The 21,619-nt window shown below is 41.2% G+C and overlaps 1 protein-coding gene across 3 annotated transcripts in view; it reads right to left on the reverse strand.

The window, feature by feature from the left end:
* cadm1a (cell adhesion molecule 1a) overlaps positions 1 to 21,619 on the reverse strand; it is a 303,930-nt gene that overhangs the window by 55,333 nt on the left and 226,978 nt on the right. For all 3 annotated transcript variants that reach the window (XM_067970983.1, XM_067970984.1, XM_067970985.1), the window contains 4 exons: positions 14,432 to 14,578; positions 11,612 to 11,764; positions 8,575 to 8,712; positions 6,441 to 6,626 (listed from right to left, as the gene is read on the reverse strand). In XM_067970983.1, the coding sequence (XP_067827084.1) occupies positions 6,441 to 6,626; positions 8,575 to 8,712; positions 11,612 to 11,764; positions 14,432 to 14,578 (624 nt within the window). The remainder of the gene's footprint in view (positions 1 to 6,440; positions 6,627 to 8,574; positions 8,713 to 11,611; positions 11,765 to 14,431; positions 14,579 to 21,619) is intronic.

A 21,619-nucleotide genomic window follows, 5' to 3' on the forward strand; every position in this document is an offset into this window, starting at 1 on the left:
ACGGCAGTCAGTCGCACAACCATTCCTACCACACCTCATTGTCTCATTAGTCCTTTCACAAATCTTTTTGTTAATTCACAGCCGTCTGATTTGCAACTGTTCTATTCAAGCTACGTGTGCAATTGTTCTCACACAAATGCTTTATTTAAGTTTTTGGAGGTGGAGATATCAAATTAGTTTAGTTTAGTTCACAAGCCTGATTTCACTCAAGTGAGCAGACTGAGCAAGTCAACTGAGCGCAAACCTTCAAACTCACATCGGAACAACAAATGCAAGTAATACGTCTCTGAAAAAGCCCCCACAAACAGCACTTGCAATCGGCCTGTTGCAGATCATATCGCTCAGATGGCCACATTTACAAAAACAGCAAACTAGCGAGTGTGGCCCTGGAGAAATCAATGCAGAGGGAAATGGGCTGCAAACCCTCTTTTCAAAAAAACTATTTGCAATTTCTGAAATCTCAAACAAGTGTTTACGTGCTGCAAACCACACATACTTCCAATCTGTCACCCAGCATGCAACCAGCTTCAGTGATGGCTCACAGTCTCTACACACAGCAAGATAATATGATGTCAATAAGGCATGCGATAGATGGAGAATTGCTGCAGCATCTGTTTTTTTGGGTGAGGAATTTGCTACATTTTAAGATCAATTCAAAATACGTGAAGATTATGTCTTGTAACATTCAACGGGGGCTGACTTGTATTATTGCTTCTCATGCGATTTATTACAGGGATCGGTCTTTTAACTGTCATGATGCGGCTGTTAAGCACGAGACAGGTGTGGACAAGCAAATCTTTGATAATTACCGGCTCTTCACTGCTCTCCGAGGTGTGCTGATACAGATGGCTTCCTTGAAGGCTGCTTGATTAACTGCGGACAATACCTGAAACTAGCCCTCGGGAACTGCTCAAGCAGTTTGGGAAAGGATGATGCAGCATTTTGAAATAATCCAACTTATTAGCGCTTGAAAAAAAAAATGCTAGTAGGTCCTTGATGGCACAGTGGGTGAATTTGGGCATTGTACATATCAGGAAGATCCCAGGTTCAATCCCTGATCTTTGAGTCAGCTGACCTGAACGGCAGTAGGATGTTAAAATTGATTTCAACATTCCCAGAACAGGGAAGGGAGAGGGAACAAAACAACCAGGGCTCCCTCTCCTGATCATTATCCAATAGTTCCTGTTACAAAGTGTGGGTGTATGGAGGTCAGATCAGGAGAGTCGTAATGTCCTCTATGAACAAACAATCTGTAAACATTCACCAGCGAGGATCACATCCGAACAAAAGGCCAGTCAGAGAAAATACTTCAGGGTTGTGGAACTCATGAGTTATGAGTCAGCACTTCCAGGAGAAAAGGGAAGATAATTTGGGGTAGGGAGATGAAAGGAAAATTAACAGAAATTCTGGAAATCGTAAATCATTGTGAAATTGATAAATACATTTTGAGTGATTCAATTATCTCATCATTTAATTTTTTTTTAATTGGTCGTTTCCCTGTCTGGTCATTCAGAATTCTTTATTTTTATAACTCCTTAGTAGTTTCTCACTGACAGTTTTCTGGCCACATTTTGTGCTTTTGATTTGTACATTCACTGTCTCTTCAGTTCTGATTTGCTGCTGTTTTACTTTCAGTTGATTAACAAAAGTGCATTGGCAAAAAAGTGCAACTTATTATGCAAAGACAGGTGACTGTAATAGTGCATGATGTTTGAAATGTGACAGATGTGTGCTAGGCACAGGACTTTCCCATAGGAGTAATTTTGCAAGGCTCCACTCCCAACATCAGCCTCTCAACAGGAAACTGGCTTGGAGGGCAACAATATAGGGTCAGTTCTGTGACTTGTATTCCCATCTAGTGAGGCTCTCCATGCAAAGTAAAAATATCCCATATTGGACAGATTTATGGATTTTTAAAAACTTTCTATTTAACTCTCATATTTCTAGTTCCTTACTTTGTTTTTAAATTTTCAATTTATTTTTCCATCCATCCCCCTTTTTTGCTGTCTTATTTCTATTCTTTTTACTTCCACTAACTATTTAACATACGGTTCTTCAAAAGAATTACTTCAATTTCTCCATTTTCAATATCCTCTTTATAATTCTTAACCTTTGAATCACGGATGCCTTTTCAATCATTAGGCCTTTGCTGGTGCTTGCTCCACATCAGGGCTCTTTGCTCCAATCCCATTTTCTCTGTTCTTTCCCAGTACCCTTTAACACTTTTCAAATGTTTATCTAATTCCTTCCTAAATGTTGTGATTGACTCTGCTTCAGTTGCCACTTTTTGTTTTAAAACATAGAATTTTCAGTACAGTAACAGGCCATTTGGCTCCACACGAGCCTTCTGCCACTTTATCTACTTCCTCTCACCCTATCAACATATCCTTCTATTCCTTTCTCCCTCATGTATTTATCTAGCTCCCCCTTAAATGCATCTATGCTATTTGCCTCAACCACTCATGTGGTAGTGACACCGCTCTGAGTAAAGAAGTTTCTCTTGAATTTCTTATTGGATTTATTAGTGATTATCTTATATTTATGGCCCTTAGTTTTGAACTCCCCCACAAGTGGAGGCATCTTCTTTACCTCTACCCTATCCATCCCCTTCGTAATTGTGAAGACCTCTATCAGGTCACCTCTCTGTCTTCTCTTTTCGAGAGAAAAGAGCCCCAGCCTGTTCAGTCTTTCCTGATAGTTGTACCCTCTTGTGGTGAAAGTTTCCACATTGTAAATACCCTTAGAAATTCTTCTCACCGTCCCTTTTTTGCCTCTTGTATTAATCCCACATTTGATATTTTTTTTTCATTTTGTTCCTCGAAACTTTTTAATTTAAATCTTTCTGCTACTTCTTCAGAAATGCAGACTGAAAATCAGAAATCCCCATCTGATTTCAAGGAGATGCTGTAACAGCTTCACAGGCAATGAACATATAACACATGCACTTGTATTGACTTCTGAAAGCTGCAGTGCACAAATCAGGGATTCCAGTTAAATCCATGTACAAGAATTCACTACCTCAATGATCTCTGTTTATCGCTTTTATGGTTTCCTGCTGTCAACATGAGAGCAAGCCCCTTTCAATTTATTAGTTTGGGAAGCGGAGGCAAAGCACCAAAGCCCATAGTACATGTCATGATTAATGTTGAAAAGAATAGAAGAAAGTCAAGGATTAATGATTTGGTGATGCCAGGCTTGACTTTAAAAGCCTGTAGGTTGTTACAAGATTATTTTTTGGAGTGGGGGTTGAATTGGTGGCAGAGAAGATAGGCTAAAAGACTCCTATTATGAGACACAACCCCCTACCCTACCCAGCTCAGTTAAAAGCTGGGAAAGTAAGCAGGCTCACCAATTGCTGGGATGCAAACCTATCAACATCTCAAACAAAAATTAGACAGCAGTGAGTGACTATTTTTAAATTTCCCATAAAGAAAAATGGTCACAATAAAAAGCAGGCAAGTTTTATAGTCCTATAACCCAATCACTCTCGGCACACATGCTGCAGTGGACCAGTAATTGCCCACGTGTGTCTGTATCAGCAGCAGCCTTTGGGCTCTTTTGTTCGATTAGCTCTGTTAACTCTTCTCTACATTCATGAAGTACCTTAAGATCTTTTGCTATGTTCGAGGTGCTACATAAGTGTAAGTTGTTGTTGCTGTTGAGGGTTGGAAACATTTCAACACAGCATTACAGAGGGACCCAAACCAGCTACAACCAGGGCTGTACCAATGGCAAAATGTGGGATTGGGAGTGCACTACCGCCTGCATTGCAATTGCACTGGCTAGCCAGCACACGGTCTTAATCAGCTGAAGTGTTGCAAGGATTACAAATCTCTCCTGCAAATCATTTCCCTCGCAGTCAAAAACAACTGCAATTGAGTTCAAATCAAGGTGCCAGGGTGAATCTTCATGCTAAAATTCAAGGGAACTAGGCTAGTCTGATACTTTGACTTAAGAATGATTCGTTTTTACCACTTCAATGTTATATTTTAGAAAAGCTACTCAACAGTTCAGAACACACATGCACAGTATGACAGGACAGCGTTGAGCAAGCACTCAGACAGAACCAGTGAATATTTTATGCTCCATTTCTCTCCAATATAAGCAAATGGGTTGTCAAAAATTGAGATGGGAAATAACTTTACTGTTAATGCTACAAATTTTTAACTTTCAATTGCCAACTGGCCTTTATCCTATAGAAGCTGGTTACCAATGCAGATTGAGGTCACATGATCAGCAGGCAGTCAGGGCATATCAGAAGCAGTGGTACTTTGAGAAGCACCAATAAATCCAAGTAACTTACTGATGCTTTCATTGGTAAACCGAAAATGAGTGAATAGTTTTTCTGTATCTTGGGAAAAGTGACCACTGTTGATAAATCAAATCAATTTATTCAGATGCTCTTTTTTCCTTCCTCCTTTAATTCACCACAATCAGCAGGCCATCCTCTAGTATCTTCCCCAAGTTAGCCATCTTTCCATGCACAAGCCTGGACAACAAGTGGTAGCAGGCTATTCGATTGGGGGGCATCACAGTAGAGCCAGATTCTCCGGTGAAATACAATTGATCCTCTAAGAACGACAATATATGCTATTTATGTTAATTGTACCCATGTGATTTATATCAATATTAATTGTATTCGGGTGGTGTGTATCACTTGGACACTCTCGCATCCATTTATAAGAGAGCTGATCTAGGGTGTGGTGTGGGTGTTATAATGTGGATCTCTGTGAATAAAGGTTTGGAAGCAACTGAAGACCAGGCTCTAGTATGCTATCCTTCACCACCTGGCTATCCAATTTATAACAATTTACTAGCAGAGAGCACCAGCAACATTGGGACAACTATAAAAGCATTTTTTGATTCATTGTTGCAAAGATCTGTTAAAACGAGCTAATTACACATGAATTTTTACAAAAGGGAAAGAGAAACTGGCAGTCTAGAATGCTATTTTTAAAAGCATGACTATTATATGGACAACAGGCTTACAAGGCAACTGTTTACATTTAATGCGAAGAACGCCTTTAGTACAACCCTGGTGCAATGCTCAGTTAGTTAATGAGACCAGAGAACAACTGAAGGTCTACGCTTTTCATTCTCTGCAGAACTGCTTACACAAAGCTTTGTTAATGAGCTTGCAAATGAGCACCCAACTGGGAAATGTGACAACTAAAAACAGCTAATGCACCATAAAATCAACTGAACAAGCACTAGTCTGCCAAGGGTGCTTTTACCCACAAGGCACTTCAATGCTCCAGTCCAAAGAACCATTCTCCGTCACTTTCACTAAATGTCAATTTTTTTTCAAGCCCTCTTTTTCTTCCTTCTTCTATCAATCTACTGGTCATGTGCAGAAACTTGGAATTCCATCCGTCCAAGCGTTGTTCCCATGCAGATTCTGGAGTGAAATGATCAAGTTGATCATTGGAAAAAAAGATGATGCTGCTGCAATGCAGAAATAGTCAACATATATGTGGGAGGGAGGGGGAAAGAGTAATGTGCTTTTGTTACACAATTGTTCACAGAACTATAAAGACTGCCTAAAACAAGATGCTAGACTTTTTTTTAAAAAAGATATTAAAAACCATTTTTGGAATGAACACCAAAATTGGCTTTAGTGTCCCCTGGGATTTGGGGGGGGGAAGGACGGGATGGAAGGAGTGAAATCCAACAGGATTCCCACTCTTAATCATCCACTCACCTCTCCTGGAAAGGGAGTATGTGTGGACACTGGGCGAAGAAAACACCGGTTTCAGCTGTAATGTGGTCAAATAGCCTGCTCCCACATGGGCATTTGAGCAAGTTACCAGTACCTGTGGCATCATGTCCCAGCACAAGTCTCTGCCCTCAGGACAGAAGGGTAGAAACCCATTTTTTGCAGATATGCTATCGACTACATGACAAAGGCAATTTAATAAAGGAGACCACTTGTCCCATTTGTGTAACACTGGACCATCAAACTTCAACTGGAAGGTTATGAGTTTGACTGAACCCAGTAACCACATTGCCAAGTGGTAAGTTAAAGTCCTGGAACTATTCTCCACTGTCAAAAGCATCAACACATATAAACAGCTACAGTTACACAAATGATCCAAAGCTCAGGATTTGCTGAACTATCCTGAACACAATACCACTGAAATTAAATAAAGTCCTTCCATTCTGTAGCATGTTAGCAAATGGCAGTCATCAAGCGATATTAAGCCGCCTGCACTTTCAGATGAGCTATCCCATTATAAAAATATAATGGATTCACAATTGCAACAATCACACATTGAGTCACACCACAAGAGACTGTTCCAATTTAACCGAATCTTAAAATATAACCGTACTTTGTGGTAAAAACTCTTTTGTTCGTAAATACATAGTGTCTATGTTATTTTAATAGATTTCAAAACTACTGCTTGCACCTTCAGTGGCAGATGTTTTTACTTTTTACTCACATTGTACATCCAAGTATCTTTGTGCTTGCAAATCCTTCATTGCCTGAAGGTCCTTCACTGCTGGATGTTCCACCTGACAGGTAACAGGTAATCCATCATCTAGGCGACTCACTCGCAGCACCAGTTTACTCGTGACATTGAACAATTTCTCTTCCTTAGGGTCCTCTTCAAAGTTACTTGTGCTTTCTTGAGAATAGAGGTGGAAATTTATAAATATTATTGATTAAAATATTGCAACTAAGGTACTGTTGCTGCTCATCAAAGCATCTTTTCAAATACAAAAAAAGACCACTTTCGAGTTGCCAATCCAGATTGCTGCCATACAGAGTGGACACCCAAGAGGACACATTAAGGCTCAAGAGCTGAGGTACAGTCAGTGTTCACTCTAAGAATCAAACTTATAACCAATGTGACAGCAGTCACTATCCCTGTATCAAATTAAACACAAACACACAAGAACAGCCAGACTTTCTTTTTTAGTTGAAGCTGCCAATGAGCCATTCTGACATTCCTAGTCATTATGTGAGTATTTGTATGTGTAGATTTTAGCAGTAACCCTGACTCAGTCATATTTTATCACAGTGATCAATTTTGTCATTCCAGCTGCGAACCTCCCAAATACAAAATTTTGATCATAAAAATGCAAGCCACCAAAACTGAAATGCATAAGAGACTAACTAGGCCAGTTCATGTCACGTCGTATTAAGACTTTTTCAAATTATGTCCCTAGTGTTGATTACCAAGGCAGGACTTATATTAGAATCTAGTTAACAGGCTGTGACTGAGATGTACTGCTGCAAAATAAATGTTTTATTTGTAGAACATCTCTCATTCCCGCCGTGGCCGTCCAATAGTACTGTTGGAACATATGTCTGCCTCATAATAGCAAGTGGTCCTCCCCAGCTTTTGGAGCAGTTCTCCACCTATTAGCAGAAAATGCAGCAGTTTGAGCTCTACTGATTAATGGATACTCTAAAGGAGATATTATACTGCTTCATGTTAATTGTAAGGAGCTCCAGCTGTTAGTTTTCACTGTTTAATCAGAAGAGAATGCCAATAGATTCAGCAGTGTGATGTTGGCTAAAAGCCCACAATAAAGTGTAAGATGTTGCTACACCAAGGGGTCTGTTAAGACGCGGGTTCAGGACTAATTCCTCACAAGACATGGAAAATTCCCAATCTCGATTGTACCAGTGGGTTAAAGCACCAAAATGGCCAATGCTCTGGGGCAAGAGAGCACACTAAAACCACTGTAACTCTTATACCCTGAACTCCATTCATTCTCACATCATTTGGCTCAAAAGAAGTACTGGTGGATGTCTGGCAGAAAGTTATCTGCTAACTCTTTCAGACAAAAGACATAATGAGGGCTAGAAAATACATTTGGGGGCAAAAATAATTTACAATGAAAAGCTAGTTTAAAAATAGAACTTAGAAATCACACGTATGATATGTGTTACAAATACTAAATTGGAAATTTAACTCAAAATGCATTGTATCTTGGAAAAGGACAATTACAGTTCAAGGCAAAAAATACAGAGGAAATAGAACATTTCCCAAACTTTGCTTTGTAGATTTAATCAGAGCAGAATGAGAACTGCCCTGAAGTGCCAGTCGAGATTATGTGCTCAAGTCGCTGGAGTGGGGCTTGAACCCACAACCTCATGACTCAGTGAGAGTGCTACCACTGAGCCAACGCTGACACTTGATGCAATAATACAATTTTTTTCAATTACATCTCGTATTATTCACCATCAGAAATGTATAGATGTGCAGAGGGACAGGCACTTCACCAGCAGGAGGAGAGAAATATCAACCTCAAACAACTCCAAGTAGTCAGCTACAGAGTACTGAGGCAGAGGCCTGAGTAGAGATCTCCTGCCTGCCATCACCGATATGTGTCCCGAGAGGTCAGCAGGATCATACGTGTCCTGAGGGATCAGCAGAGAAAGAATAGTACAGAGAGAGAAAGAACTTGAAATACATGAAGCATGAATCTTTGTTGAAGGTATTAAGGGAAATGCCGCTCGTTTCGAAAGCTACATCTGCTGGTTAGTACTCGAGTTGGAACACGTATGTCACATTTGCACAGATTACCAGTAAAGACTGAAACTAACACAGGAAGTGTCCAAACCTTGCAGCTCTTGGTCGCCTTTCAACCATTTGATCTCGGCTGGTGGCTTGCTACCTGTGGTACTACACGTGAATTCAACCTCTTCCCCTTCGCTCACGATGTCCTTGTTTGCGTCTATGGTAGGAGTATCTGGTGGGACTGACATTGAAGAGAATGATTTAGAACAAGTACAGAGCAGATAACTCATTCAGACATATGGAGAACCTCACACATTTTGCCTCTGGAGAAAATGAAGTTTTTCAACATTTTGTTAATTTAGAGTTTACCATTAAGAGTTCCATTGCAATGCCGCTTTTGCATTGACACAAAGCTGTTTTGGGCACATATCAATATGACAGGATTATTTGAGAGTCAGATTGGTGATTTGACTGAGCGCACTCAAGCAAGCAGTCAGTCGGGCGATGCACCACATGCAGTATCACCTAAGCTCGGTGCAAAGTCACAAATTAACTCACTTCTGACTCTTTTTAATGTTATTCTCACTTCACATTGAAAGTTAGTGACTGGGAAACAAAGTTCTGCATGTGAATCCAAGTAGGCATGCATGCATGGAGCTCGCCTGGCACTGAATTCATGGAACCCACAGCAGGAAATGCGACTTGGGTCTGGCAGTTGCACATTCTACTGATCGGAGACAGGTACCCATGGAAAGGCTGCCCTAAAAACACCTGCAATCCAGAAACAAAAAAACCACTTGCAACTGTAACATACTTTGTATGTGTGACATTGTCAATTGTGACACTGAAGAGTGATGGATGCACTAGATCGAAGACTTTTATTATATGTATAGACAGATAGATGATAGACTCATAATAATTTACAACCAAACTGTACAGTGTGCTCGGACCTGGCTGTGATTTGCCATGGGGTTCTCTGGCAATCAATTCAATTTGCACCTCCTGCGCTCAATCCCAAAACACAGCACAGCAGCCTTTTTTAAAAATATAAAACCTGTACAGCTTAATTCTTCCCCACAAACAAATACAATTTATGAGAGATTTACAATTAAACTTTAGTTGTATAGTGTGGAAAATTCTATTGTAGTCTATTCTGATTGGCTACCTTAGTGGTTTCTGTGGCACTATGTTAAATATCAAGTTCTTCGACAGCACCTCCCAAACCTGCGACCTCCACCACCTAGAAGGACAAGGGCAGCAGGTGTATGGGAATACCATCACCTCCACGTTCCCCTCCAAGTCAGACATCATCAGACTTGAATATATATTGTCATTCCTTCAATGTCACTGGGTCAAAATCCTGCAACTCCCGAGCAGCGATTCAAGAAGGCGGCTCACCACCACCTTCTCAAGGGCAACTAGGGATGGGCAATAAACCCTGGTCTTGCCAACGACGCCCACATCCCGAGAATGAATTAAAAAGTGCTGCTTCTCGCTGGAGAATTATTTGGTTTTGCTCTCGGGTGAAATAATGGGTCTTGACAATGCTGATAAGAAAAGTGAGGATTCTTGAAAGCAAATTGCGCACAGAAGGGAAACGTGTGAAAATCCATGTTCACCAAAGTTATGCAGATCAGTCTTACAGGCAAAGTAAAATCCTTCTCACTCATGTTCTAGCAAATATTCCATTTTATTTGGAAGGGTCCAAATACATTTCAATTAATATATACCAGCAAATCTCCAGTGGTAAATCTCCACAGTTGGTCAGAGGATACACTGTTTTATAATGAAAGGGAAGTTTATTACCATATTAGAGATAAAATCTGGCCTACTGATTTGAAGTGATTGAATAAGTCAAATTCCATTTTTATTCAATGGGGTTTTTATTGCTTTGGGGATTGAACACAACTCTGACCATTAATTCTGTGAAAACAGTAAATGAGTGGCCTTAACTTTCTATATATATTCCTGCACTTACATATGCATTTCATTTTTATCCAGTTTTGAAACTGAGAATGCACAGCATGATGGTTTGCAAGACATTAGATATCTGGTATTTAGTGGTACTCGGTAGGGGAAGTGGAGTTTGGCCACATTGTGGGTATTCCTGCATTTTGGTAGCACCGGAGTAGAAGTCCTGGAGTTTGACGTAGGAACAGGAGAAGGCCATTCAGTCCCTCGAGTCTGTTCCGCCATTCAATTAGATCACGGCTGATCTGTATTTCAAACCAATTTACCCGCCTTGATTCTATGATTAAAAACTATTTGAGGGTCAATTTCTTTGTTCCAGGTAAGGAGTGTTATGCTGGAAAATGCAACACATTCCCATTTAGACCATCCACTGTCATGAAGCACTCCCAGGTAAGGAAGTACGGCTGAAGCAGAGAATAGTGGTTAGATACATGGTAAAGCTCCCTCAGCTCCTGTATGTTTTACCCCAACCTCAGAAGAGTAGCCTCCAACTGTACCAGTGTGACATTTTCCACATTTCACATACTGCCACCTGGAGCTGTGTAGACAACTGCAGATGCAAATATGTGCCTATTGCTTTCTGGCACAGCTCTCTCCAACACAAATGCAATATGCCACTGCAGATAAACATGTAGCTGATCAGAGCATAACAGTGCTGTGCACTTTAGATTGACAGCACAATCAATGCACAACAGCTATTGCCAAATTTGTTATGCATTTACAAAGTCTGAAATACAAGTTGTACAAATAATGGATTCCTGGGAATGATTACAATGCAATAATCTAATCAAGAGTTTACTTTCAGAGTATGTAACCTCTGAAATGCAGAAAGTTGCGGTTTTAAAAAAGTTTATCTAAAAGTACGTATGTTTTTTATCCTTCCGGAACACTTTCACAGCAGAGGTACACACTTAGAAGAGTTGGAACTTAATTCCAGATACTAGTCTAGATGTCTCCAACTGCAGGTGACATCTGAAGTTTTTAGTTATGTATCTATTAACAGAAATATAAAGAAAATATGGACTTGAACGTTAACAGGAAATGCCCCCCACTGAGCCCTCAGCACAAATAGGCAAATCCAGGGATCAATACAAAACATTGAGTTCTGCAGGTGACTTAGCTAAATCTGAACATTGTGGTGTTTTATTTGAGTCAGCGTTGTTACTCACCAAGAACTGTAATTGTAGCAAAGGCTTCCTGGGGCGGATCTGTGTAAAGTTGGCAGACATATCTCCCTTCATCTACTAGTGAAACATTTGACAACGAGACACGCAGCTCACTGCTCGAGAAATTCACCAGCTGAAATCTGTTGTCTTTCAAAGCTGCAAGATTGAAAACGATAAAAGTTCAACTTGAAAATGAAAGCCCGGCAAAAATACCAGAATTTTGTGACTATTAATTTAAAAAAAATCAGTTTGTTGAACCAAGGAGGAGCATTTAGAAATCTAGGAACAGCAAGAAAAAAAATGGAATAAATAAAAGTGAAAGATAACAAAAAATACAATAAAAGTCAGTTTGGAAGGAGGTTCCAATGTAACCACTTTGTCTTTCAGGATTTGGTGAATTTCCTATTTTTAATCAAGAGTTTGCCATCCGGTTCCATTTTGTTCTCAGTCATTTTGTTCTTCCACCTTTACTTACTACTCCTTTCCTGAACATTGAGGCAGGATTCACAAACTCAAGTGGCGCTCCAGTACTTCACCCAAACAGCCTTGCTGAATTCAGCCATATCGGAACAAACCCGTCAATCAAATCTGTAACCGTCTGCCCGTATGGTTCAGTACCACAAGGCCTTTAGCCCTCTTTAATGCTATGGGCCATCCCTTACCTATAGCCATGCCCATGCTGCAGGACATTTCCCATTACTGGGTAGAATTATTTCTACATCATGCACCGGATATGGGATTTAAGCTTGGGCATCAAAGGTTCTGTTACAAAAACAAGCAGCTTTACAAAGCACCACGGCTAATGTGGTAGCCTTTTTCGGAAGGCCCTGTAGCTAGGGTTGCCAACCCTTCAGGAATCTCCCGGAATGGAACATGAATCTCCTGCTGCGAGTGGCCTGAGAAAACTTTGCCCATCAAATTTCATGCCATAGCAGCACCTCCCGCCCCCTCCAAGGTATCACCGGTTACCACAGCAGAAAAGCCTCCAGGTTGGTGACGTCACACTGCCTCCCCTGACGTAGAGTACAAACAGGCTATAATGACGTCAACTTTCCCAGATCGCACAGCATGACATCAGCAATGGGGTCCTCAAATAGGGTTCCTGACCCTCACTGAATGACCAGGCTGTCTCCAGCAGCTCGGGAGATCGGCAATTTAAATTTCCCGCCGCAGCGCGCCCACATGAGCAATATGAGAGAGGTACTATAAATAATCACAGGCTATTAGCCTGGCGTCGGGAGTCAGAACCAGGTTAAACCGCATTAATTTTGAACAGAATCATTTCCCAGCCTTTTCCATGGAGCTCGTCACCGGCTGCTGCTCAGAGCTGGCACCCGCGGAGAGCTGCGGCCGGCCAGGGTGGGGGCAAGAGTTGGGAATTGGGTTCCAAAATTGGGTGGGGGCTCTAAAACCAGCTGGTGGGGGGCCCTGAAATCGTGGTGGGGAGGGAGCTCTGAAATCCAGCGAGGGGAGGGGAGGAGGCAGTTCCAAAATCTGGGGGGGTGGGGAATGAGATCTGATATCAGGACGGGGTGGGGCGGGCTCTGAATTCGGGGATGGGGCAGGCTCTGAATTTGGGGATGGGAATGGGATAAATATTTGATGAGACATCACATGATCAGGCATCACATGGTCAGATGTCATGTGGTCAGAATGTCACATGACCAAACCTCCAGGAATGCCTCCAACCAGAGTTGGCAACCCTATCCTCAAGCAGTGAAGAAATGCAACTAATGGAAGCTCAAAAGAGATCAATGACAGTGCCAAGTGGGTCCAAGGAATTTGTTTGGGAGTAAACCATTGATATTTTAAAGTAGTAGCAGTTTCTCTTCAAAAGGAACTTGTCCAAAGCTTAGAAACATACCAATTTAAAAATGGTTAGAAATGTGCTATAAAAACACAAATTATTTAATCAGCATTCAGAGAATACCACCGACACTTTGAACTGCTTCAGAATATGCAGGGATGTTTGAAGTGCTGCAAAATCTAGACTTTAAAAAAAAAAATTGCTTCTGCCAAGATAATTTCTACGGGTGCAGTTAACAGGAGTTAGACAAAGCAGAGGAGACAACCGGTAAGAGGTATATAGAAAGTTTTACTTATGGTCTTACGCATTTCTCACCATCTCCGCTCTTGCTTGTTTGAACATTTTTCAGAAACAGCCATGATGAAATTGGCCAGGTTTAGATTTGCCCTGGAAATTCATTACCCGATTTGTTCAGGAAAAATAAATTCAACATTGCCACACTCCATACATATTTCACATTCTTCAAATATCGAGTCTCGCAAAATAAAATCACCTAGCCGACGGTGATCGAAACAGCTACCTGCCCCAGGCAGGCAAAAACATGTTGCTGCAAAATGATTCATCCTGACTCCACCCTCAGACAATCGCATCAGCATTACTCCAGTTGAAGTCGTGCCATGAAAAAAAAAGGACCACACTTCTGAGATAGACAGTCAGTTGGACTTACAAAAAAAATAATTTGGACTTTTGGGAACATGCCGTGTGCGTGTGTAACAAAAGATTTCTGTTCCTCTGGGCAACATGGTAATCTCTATTTCCAGCCAAATCCTTGTTTGCTACCCTTACAGGAACAGGTGGCAGATCCAAAGAGTCACCGACTTCATTTGTTCTTAGCTGGGCCACGACATGTTACGATGAGATTCTTCACCCAGAAGGAGTCGTCATCTTCAGGAAAACATGGGGGGGGGGGGGGGGGGGGGGGGGGAGAAAACACACACATGCACCAAAAACGAAACTTGTGGCGCGTGACTCTGCTAAACCAACAAAAAATAATTGCAGTCGGTTTGGAAACTTACGCCGGACTTCCCTGAAGTAAATTGTTTGTCTACTTGGATTCAACAGCTGAATAACGGAGTCGTCGTTGTTCTTCACTCGGCAGCTGATGGTCGCCACCTCGCCCTCCACCACCACCACATCGTCTGTCGCCAGGTTCTGGGCATCAGCTTTTAAACATCAAAAGCAACAGTTAGAAATGCAATGAAATGAAACAATGCTCTTCAACGGGTATCCGCATGACAGACCGTGCCCTACCCAAGCCGAGACACAGAAGAAGATTTTCGAAAGACAGTCTCTGTACCCACCCCCCCCCCCCCCCCACAAAAAAAGGAAACAAGGCAGACATTTTCAACTGGTGAGGCCGTAATTTCATCTTAATCAACTTCGTTCACCTGGTTGTGAAATGAATTAAAATGGCAATTTATTCCACTCGTGAAGAAAGTTCTAGCCTGACACTGGAGGGCAACGTGCATGTGCGCGCACAGAGCTGAGCGAGGTTTTCACTAATTTTGGATCAAATCGGTGTGAGGTTGGAGGGGGGGCTTGGAGAGTGACTCTTCTGCCTCAACACAGCTACGTTGTTCATCCAAGGCCAAAATTCTTACCAATACTGTAACTTTTTTGGGGGAGAGAAAATGATGCTGCACAATACCTTGCAGAAACATTTAACTGACAATAACGAACCAATTGTGTGACCATCCTCCAAAAACGTGTTTCATAGGTAGCAACGTAAACCAACGCTGCTGTCTGGTTAGAGGACGATGCCCAACACTGAAGCAGCTTTCAATTCTTCAAATAGCTTGTTCCAAATCTCTCTGCCCCCTTTTCTGAAAACATTTTAAGGGGGTGATTTTTGGGTTTGGATGCGAGTGGTGGAAAACACCATTTTTCCAATTCTCAAGTAAAATAATGTGGATACTGGAAATCTGAAATAAAAACAGAAAATGCTGGAAAAGCTCAGCAAGTCAGGCAGCGCCTATGGAGAAAGAAACAGAGTTGTTACATCTTCCAGTTCTGACGAAAGGCCTTCGACCTAAACGTTAACTCTAGTTTCTTTTTCCACAGATGCTGCCCGACTTGCTGAGCTTCTCCAGCATATTTTGTTTTGATTTCACCTTTCCAATTCTGCCGCTCAGTGTCAAATTCTTGCACTTGTAGGTCAGGTTTAACATAGAAAGGTGCAGTTAAGTTTCCTTCATTTCTTCCCAATAACCAGCTTTAGCGATCACCTCAAAAGCACACAGTGTAACATTGCACTTTTGTACGTCAGGCACTTTGTGACCTCAGTACACAATCTCAGCTGAAACATCTAAGGAAAGCATCAAGCACAGACATGGGTGCTTTTTCCTCATGAGGGTGACTTTGCTATTCCCTCCGTAGCCTTGCCCCACCCTACCTCTGCAACCTCTTCCAACTTTAATTCAATGCTCCTATACTCAGCTCTGCTGACTCTGGCCTACTGTGCACTCTTCTCCCACTTTCTCCACTCCACATTTGCAGCAGTTCCTTCAACCACCACATTCCAGAATTGCCTGCTCAAACCCTTCCACTGTTCTACATCTCTCACCACCTTCAAAAGCCACCTCAGGCCGTACCTCTTTGACCTCCCCCTAATTCTTCTCTAAATCCTGCTCCGGTTTCCCCTCCCCTCTTTTTGAAGCACCTTTGGGCATTTTAATATGTTGAAGAACCTATAAGGTGTTAGTTATTGTCAATGAAAATCTAGGAACGAGTCATCTTTTACCAAGCTTGCTCATTTCCTTAGCTGAGCACGTACGTGCATGTGCGGAAGATGTGAAATAGGCCACAGTGCCCAGTCAAGGGAAAAACAAACTTTTATATGGGGAAAAGCAGGTTACCATGGAATTTAAAATGCAGTCTGAAGAAATATGCTTTCGCAGCGCAATAGCGAGTAAATATTCATGATGCCCTCAACAGAGCCGTTTCCTATATTTTGCAGAACCTAAATGCTAATGCAATCACAAAGAAAAATAATTGAGACAGTTGCTTTTCTCAGAGGAATGAGGTGAATACCATCTCCAAGAATCGATAATTATAAAACCAATGAGTCACAAATCTTGCTTTTACTGTATCAAGGTTCGTGCAAAATATCACTAGAGCAGACTCATACCAAATACCGACACCAAAAGTCACTTACATTTCACATCTTTTTGTAACTTTAAGATCAAAGTAGTTTCCTTTAATCAACACAGATGCACAGTCTGCAAATGCTACCTACCTGCTGACTACTGGTTAACACAGGTAGAAAAGTTTTGTATTAATATTTCTGTACAGTGGCCAGGGCAAGAATCACTGCCTGGAAATTAGAGTTTTCTTTCTCTCCCTTCCCTTTCAAACTCCACAGGAAACCACCATGATTCCAATTACAATGCAGCACTCAACCTATAAAGCGGCATTTGTGATATGTGCAGAAGAGGTTCTAACTTAAATTAAGCAGGGGAGTTTTGGTGCAGCTGGTAGGGCTCTTACTGAGTTAGAAGGTTGTGAGTTCAAGCCCCTCTCCAGGACTTGAATACATAATCTAGACTGATATTAATGGCATAATGTGAGAGTACTGCATTGTCGGAGGGACTATCTTCTGGCCGAGATGCAGAACTGAGGCCGAATGCCTGATCCAGTCATCCAAGTGGATGTTAAAGATCCCATAGTCTATTTGAAGAGGAGTAGGGAGTTCTTCTGGTGTCCTGGGCAACAGTCCTCCATCAAATAACATCACCAAAAACAGAATAAGTCATTGTTGTTTGTGGGACCTTGCTATCCACAAAATGGCCACCTTGTTTACTGACATACCAAGAGTAACTACACAATGTAATTCATTATATGAAGCACCGTGGAACTTTTTTGACAGAGTTATCACAACCAAACCTCAGAACGATTGATCAGTCTGTCATTTCTGTTCTAGGTTTCACTCTGCTAGTACTTTTTTTGGCACATTTGGTAAACAATTGCCAATTCGTATTAATGCACTGTCTTCACTCCAGAAATACATTTACAAAAGCTGTGTATTTGTTTAAATATAGTTTTACGGTCAGCATAAAAATATATTCTTGTGGTTGGATTCCACTCCTGTGTTAGGACACCCACAGTTTTCCTTTCGTTGGTTAATATTTTTGCACTGCCAGGCAGGAATACAAAGACCTCAGGCTCCTACCACCCCCTCCAACTGCATCGCAACATGAATACCAGCTTTTAAATGTGTGATTGACAAGACCTTTACATTTTAAGATTCACAATTCATCAATGGCTGAGAGACAAGTTTCTCCGAGCTCTTCACTCAGCAGTTGGTAATTTAACATGAGCAGACTGTGTTCTGTTTCTGAAATACCACCTACCAAAAACTGAACGGCTTTAAAATGGACAAATATATATGAAGGGTGCACACAATCAAAATGGTTTGCAATCCTTCCCTTTTTTCTAATTAGGAACAGGAGTGGGCTATTCAGCTTCTCGAGCCTGTTCCCCCATTCAATTAGATCATGGCTGATCTGTATCTTAACTCCGTCTACCTGCCTTGGTTCCATAACCCTTGCCTCTTCTGAAGCCATGGAACCATTGACGAATCACCACTTGGTCTGATTTTGTCCTGGCTTGATGTTCACACATTATTTTTTTTGAGCAAGAGCAGGGGTCTTGGTTGATTTTTGCCTCTTCCCAATCCAGGAGTTCTGAAGCCAATTGTAGTGCGCCTAGTGTCATTCTCAGGTGGGGTTAGCTAACTCACTCAATAGAATAGATATTGAATCTGGGACCTTCCTGGGGACTGTGTGGTTCATTTACCCATTGAGCCATCCAGGTTTACAATCAATCATTTTAATTTGTTTTTTGTCAAGAATATTATAAACAAATGTTTTCTATGTGACTGCGTAACAAAGCTTAGTCAAACTTTAAATTTCATTTCTGGGAGGGATAGGAGGCTTCAAGGCTCTGGCTGTCATTCTGATGCCTGATCAAGAGCAAAGTGGGATCTGATTCGGAAGCTTAGCGTTCAGGTTCCAGTTCCAATATCATGAACAAATTGGACACTGAGACACCTTGATTTACCTTTTATTCGTAACCACTTTCCATGAAATCTAAAAATATTTCCGTTCAGACGCAGTAAAAACTCGTTGTTAGCACGTGGTCATCTCCAGCATGACACTCATTGGTGGTGTTCGTTAGGTGGGAATGGGAAACAGTCCAGGTCTGGGCGACTCCAATGCCAATTTAAGACTCAATTTTAGCATTACACACCAAAGTCACATCCTGAAACCAATTTAGCCTCTATTTGGTGCAATATCTAGGTATTACTGTATTCACTGTAATTGAAATTTTTCATTTCTGACCCAGATTTGTGCCTATCCCAATTTTACACATGGAACACTTTCTGGTTCTGAGGCCTTTAGTACTATGCTTATACTTTCAAACCCAAGTGCATTTGGTTTCAATCAGGATGGTGACGTTAATCACCCAGGGCTCAATTCCTATACCAGGAGGCACTTCAGAGGTTGACTTTTGGTCACCTGTTTAAGTTCAGAGAACCATACCAAGTACTTAGATGTGCATCAGGACAGTCTGTGACTCTACTGATGCACATCTCAACATGAGACAATGTTGAGAGGTGGCCTCATGATATTTGTTTAACTGTATAATGCATCAAAATTGCAAAATTATGTTCTAGGGTCAATCCATTTGGTCTAGCTGGTAAAAGAGATTATTCACATGCTTTGGTAATGACATTACCAATTTGAACCAGTTCTAAGATTGAAGCTTGTGAAGCTTTACGTAGAATTAAAAAGACACCAAGCAGCAAGGAACTTGCTGAGTGCATTGTGAATCAGATACATTACAATGGGAGCTGTTATTTTGTAATTTGACCACAGCAAGTAACTCCCAAGTATTCACACTGTACACAAGGCATACTGATGCAAACTCACAACTCAAGCATCAGTCAGGCTAGCTCATTGAGAAGGGGCATTCCAACTGAAAGAAAGCAACTTATTTTCAGGTGCCAAAAAAGCTCCTACCCATGAATAAACTCCATGTACCGAGCATACACACACACACACACAAAAAATCAGCTTGTACAAGATGATTCTAGACTAGTCACAAAGCATACTGGAAGCTGTCCAGCTGCTGTCATGATTGTGAAAGCCAATCAGCAAGGCAAAGAAACAAGATAGGATAGGATTGTTACTGGAAATGTTACTGCATGCACTCATCACAGGTTTATTACCACATGTACTCATTACTGAAATGTTACATTTTTTACATGCATACACACGCATTCCCTCCCAGCAACACTGAAGAGGGCCAAATAAAGCTGATAAACGGTCACTGTTTAAACTTGAAGGGAAGTTTGCAGAACTTATTAAAAATATATAATATTGGAAGACTTATTTCTCTGCTAGTCACTTGCTAATATATTTTCTGTGCAATATATATTGCTACAGAATTTTGATTGCAACCAAAAAAAAACCCCATCAAACAATCTTATTTACTGTTCTCTATCTTCAGATGAACAGAAGAGAACGATTGGCCAATTAGTAAATAATTCCATCACAGCTGTGGAGGTGTCTACAGTTCCTCTCCCCACCCCTTCCTCCACCACTGAACAGATTGTGCAGGTCAATCAGATTAACCAGGATCCTATGGATGAGACAATATCAATCACTGGGAATGCACTGAAGGAAAGAAGCCAGTAGAGGGCGTGTCACTGCACCTCCGCTGCAGAAACACAAACTTTATTTTTCTGAACTAAATCAATTGAAAACCCTCGACAAATTTTGAAGAATTATATATACATATATGTTTTAAGAAATATACCTGCCCCTTATCAAAAAGAACCCTCATGTATACCCAGGTTTCCTTTCTAAAGCGTGCAAAGAGAACGTGCAAACTACAGGAAAAATGGGACAGGGAAAAGGTCAAACAAAGAACTGTTAGAGAAATAAAACACAATTGAAAGTATTCAGCTTTTCCAGCTGTGAACAAATCCATCTGCAAGATCAAAGCTCGTCTCTTTCTGGTTCGCCAGTACCATTAACTTTAAATGAGATTTCGGCCACAGCCTTTATCCTGGTGGATGGGAGACAGCCTCTGCTTTAAGCTCTTTTATTACCCAACAGTAATTGGATCATTCACCCCAATCTGAATTTATCACCTCAGGCCAAATTGCAGGGATTTGAAATTTGGAAAAACTAGCTGAAGAACTGTATTCAAATGAAAATGCGTGTGCACAACAGGCAGGCGGGCGGCTGTTCCCTGAAATATTTGTAGGAGGATCCGCACTGCTACGAATTTTAATTGGGAGTGGAGAAGAGAAACTGTCTTCTGGCAAAGAATTGAAGCAATCTGAATTTTAACTTTGCCATAAAAGATTTAGAAAGGAACTTTAGCAAAACTGGGGCTGACCTGAAACCAAGAGCAAAGATCCCCCCAACTGGTTCAGGTCCCTACAAGTGAAGCTCAGAAAATGTGGAGCCTCCATCGAGGCTGTCCTCACAAGACACTTCAGCACATGACGTGACGTAAAAACAACACAATTCGCTGTCTGAAGTGGAGAATTCTGCTTGTGTGAGGCCCGATAACAATTCAACGCTGCAGAGGAAAAAAAAGCCAGTGGCTCGGTAAAGGTGATTATAAAACTTGAAAAACAAACAAACTTGCATTTACATAGCACCTTACCTCGACTTGGATTTTTCTCCTATTTTTCCCTGTGCTGGCACATACCTCCTTACCACGCTGTTCTTTTTAATTAAACACTTCAATCTAGAAGTTACATTTTGGTGATATTAACAGACAAATGCTGACTGTGTTTATATGGGTTAACAAAAGCTTTACCCCATTTAAATGGGTTAAAGCCTCTGCTGAAACAGTGGACAATGGAAGAGAACTATAGAAGTTTACAGCACAGGAGACCATTCAGCCCATCATATCTATGCCAGATTTTTGCTCGAACAATCCAAGACTAACCTCACTGTCACACAGTCTCTCCATAGCCCTGTACTATCCTCTCTCCATAGCCCTGTACTATCCTCTGCTTCAAATATTTACTCTTCCCTTGAAAGATACAATGGTCATTGCCTCAGCTATTTCCTGTGGCAAAGCGCCTCATGTTCTAATAAGCTCTCTGCCTAAAGAAGTTACTCCTAACTTCTTCCCTCACTCTCAGTGACAATTTTAAGTTGATGACTCCTCATCACTGACTC

This window comes from Heptranchias perlo, chromosome 33 (assembly GCF_035084215.1).
Source record: "Heptranchias perlo isolate sHepPer1 chromosome 33, sHepPer1.hap1, whole genome shotgun sequence".
Lineage (NCBI taxonomy): Eukaryota > Metazoa > Chordata > Chondrichthyes > Hexanchiformes > Hexanchidae > Heptranchias > Heptranchias perlo.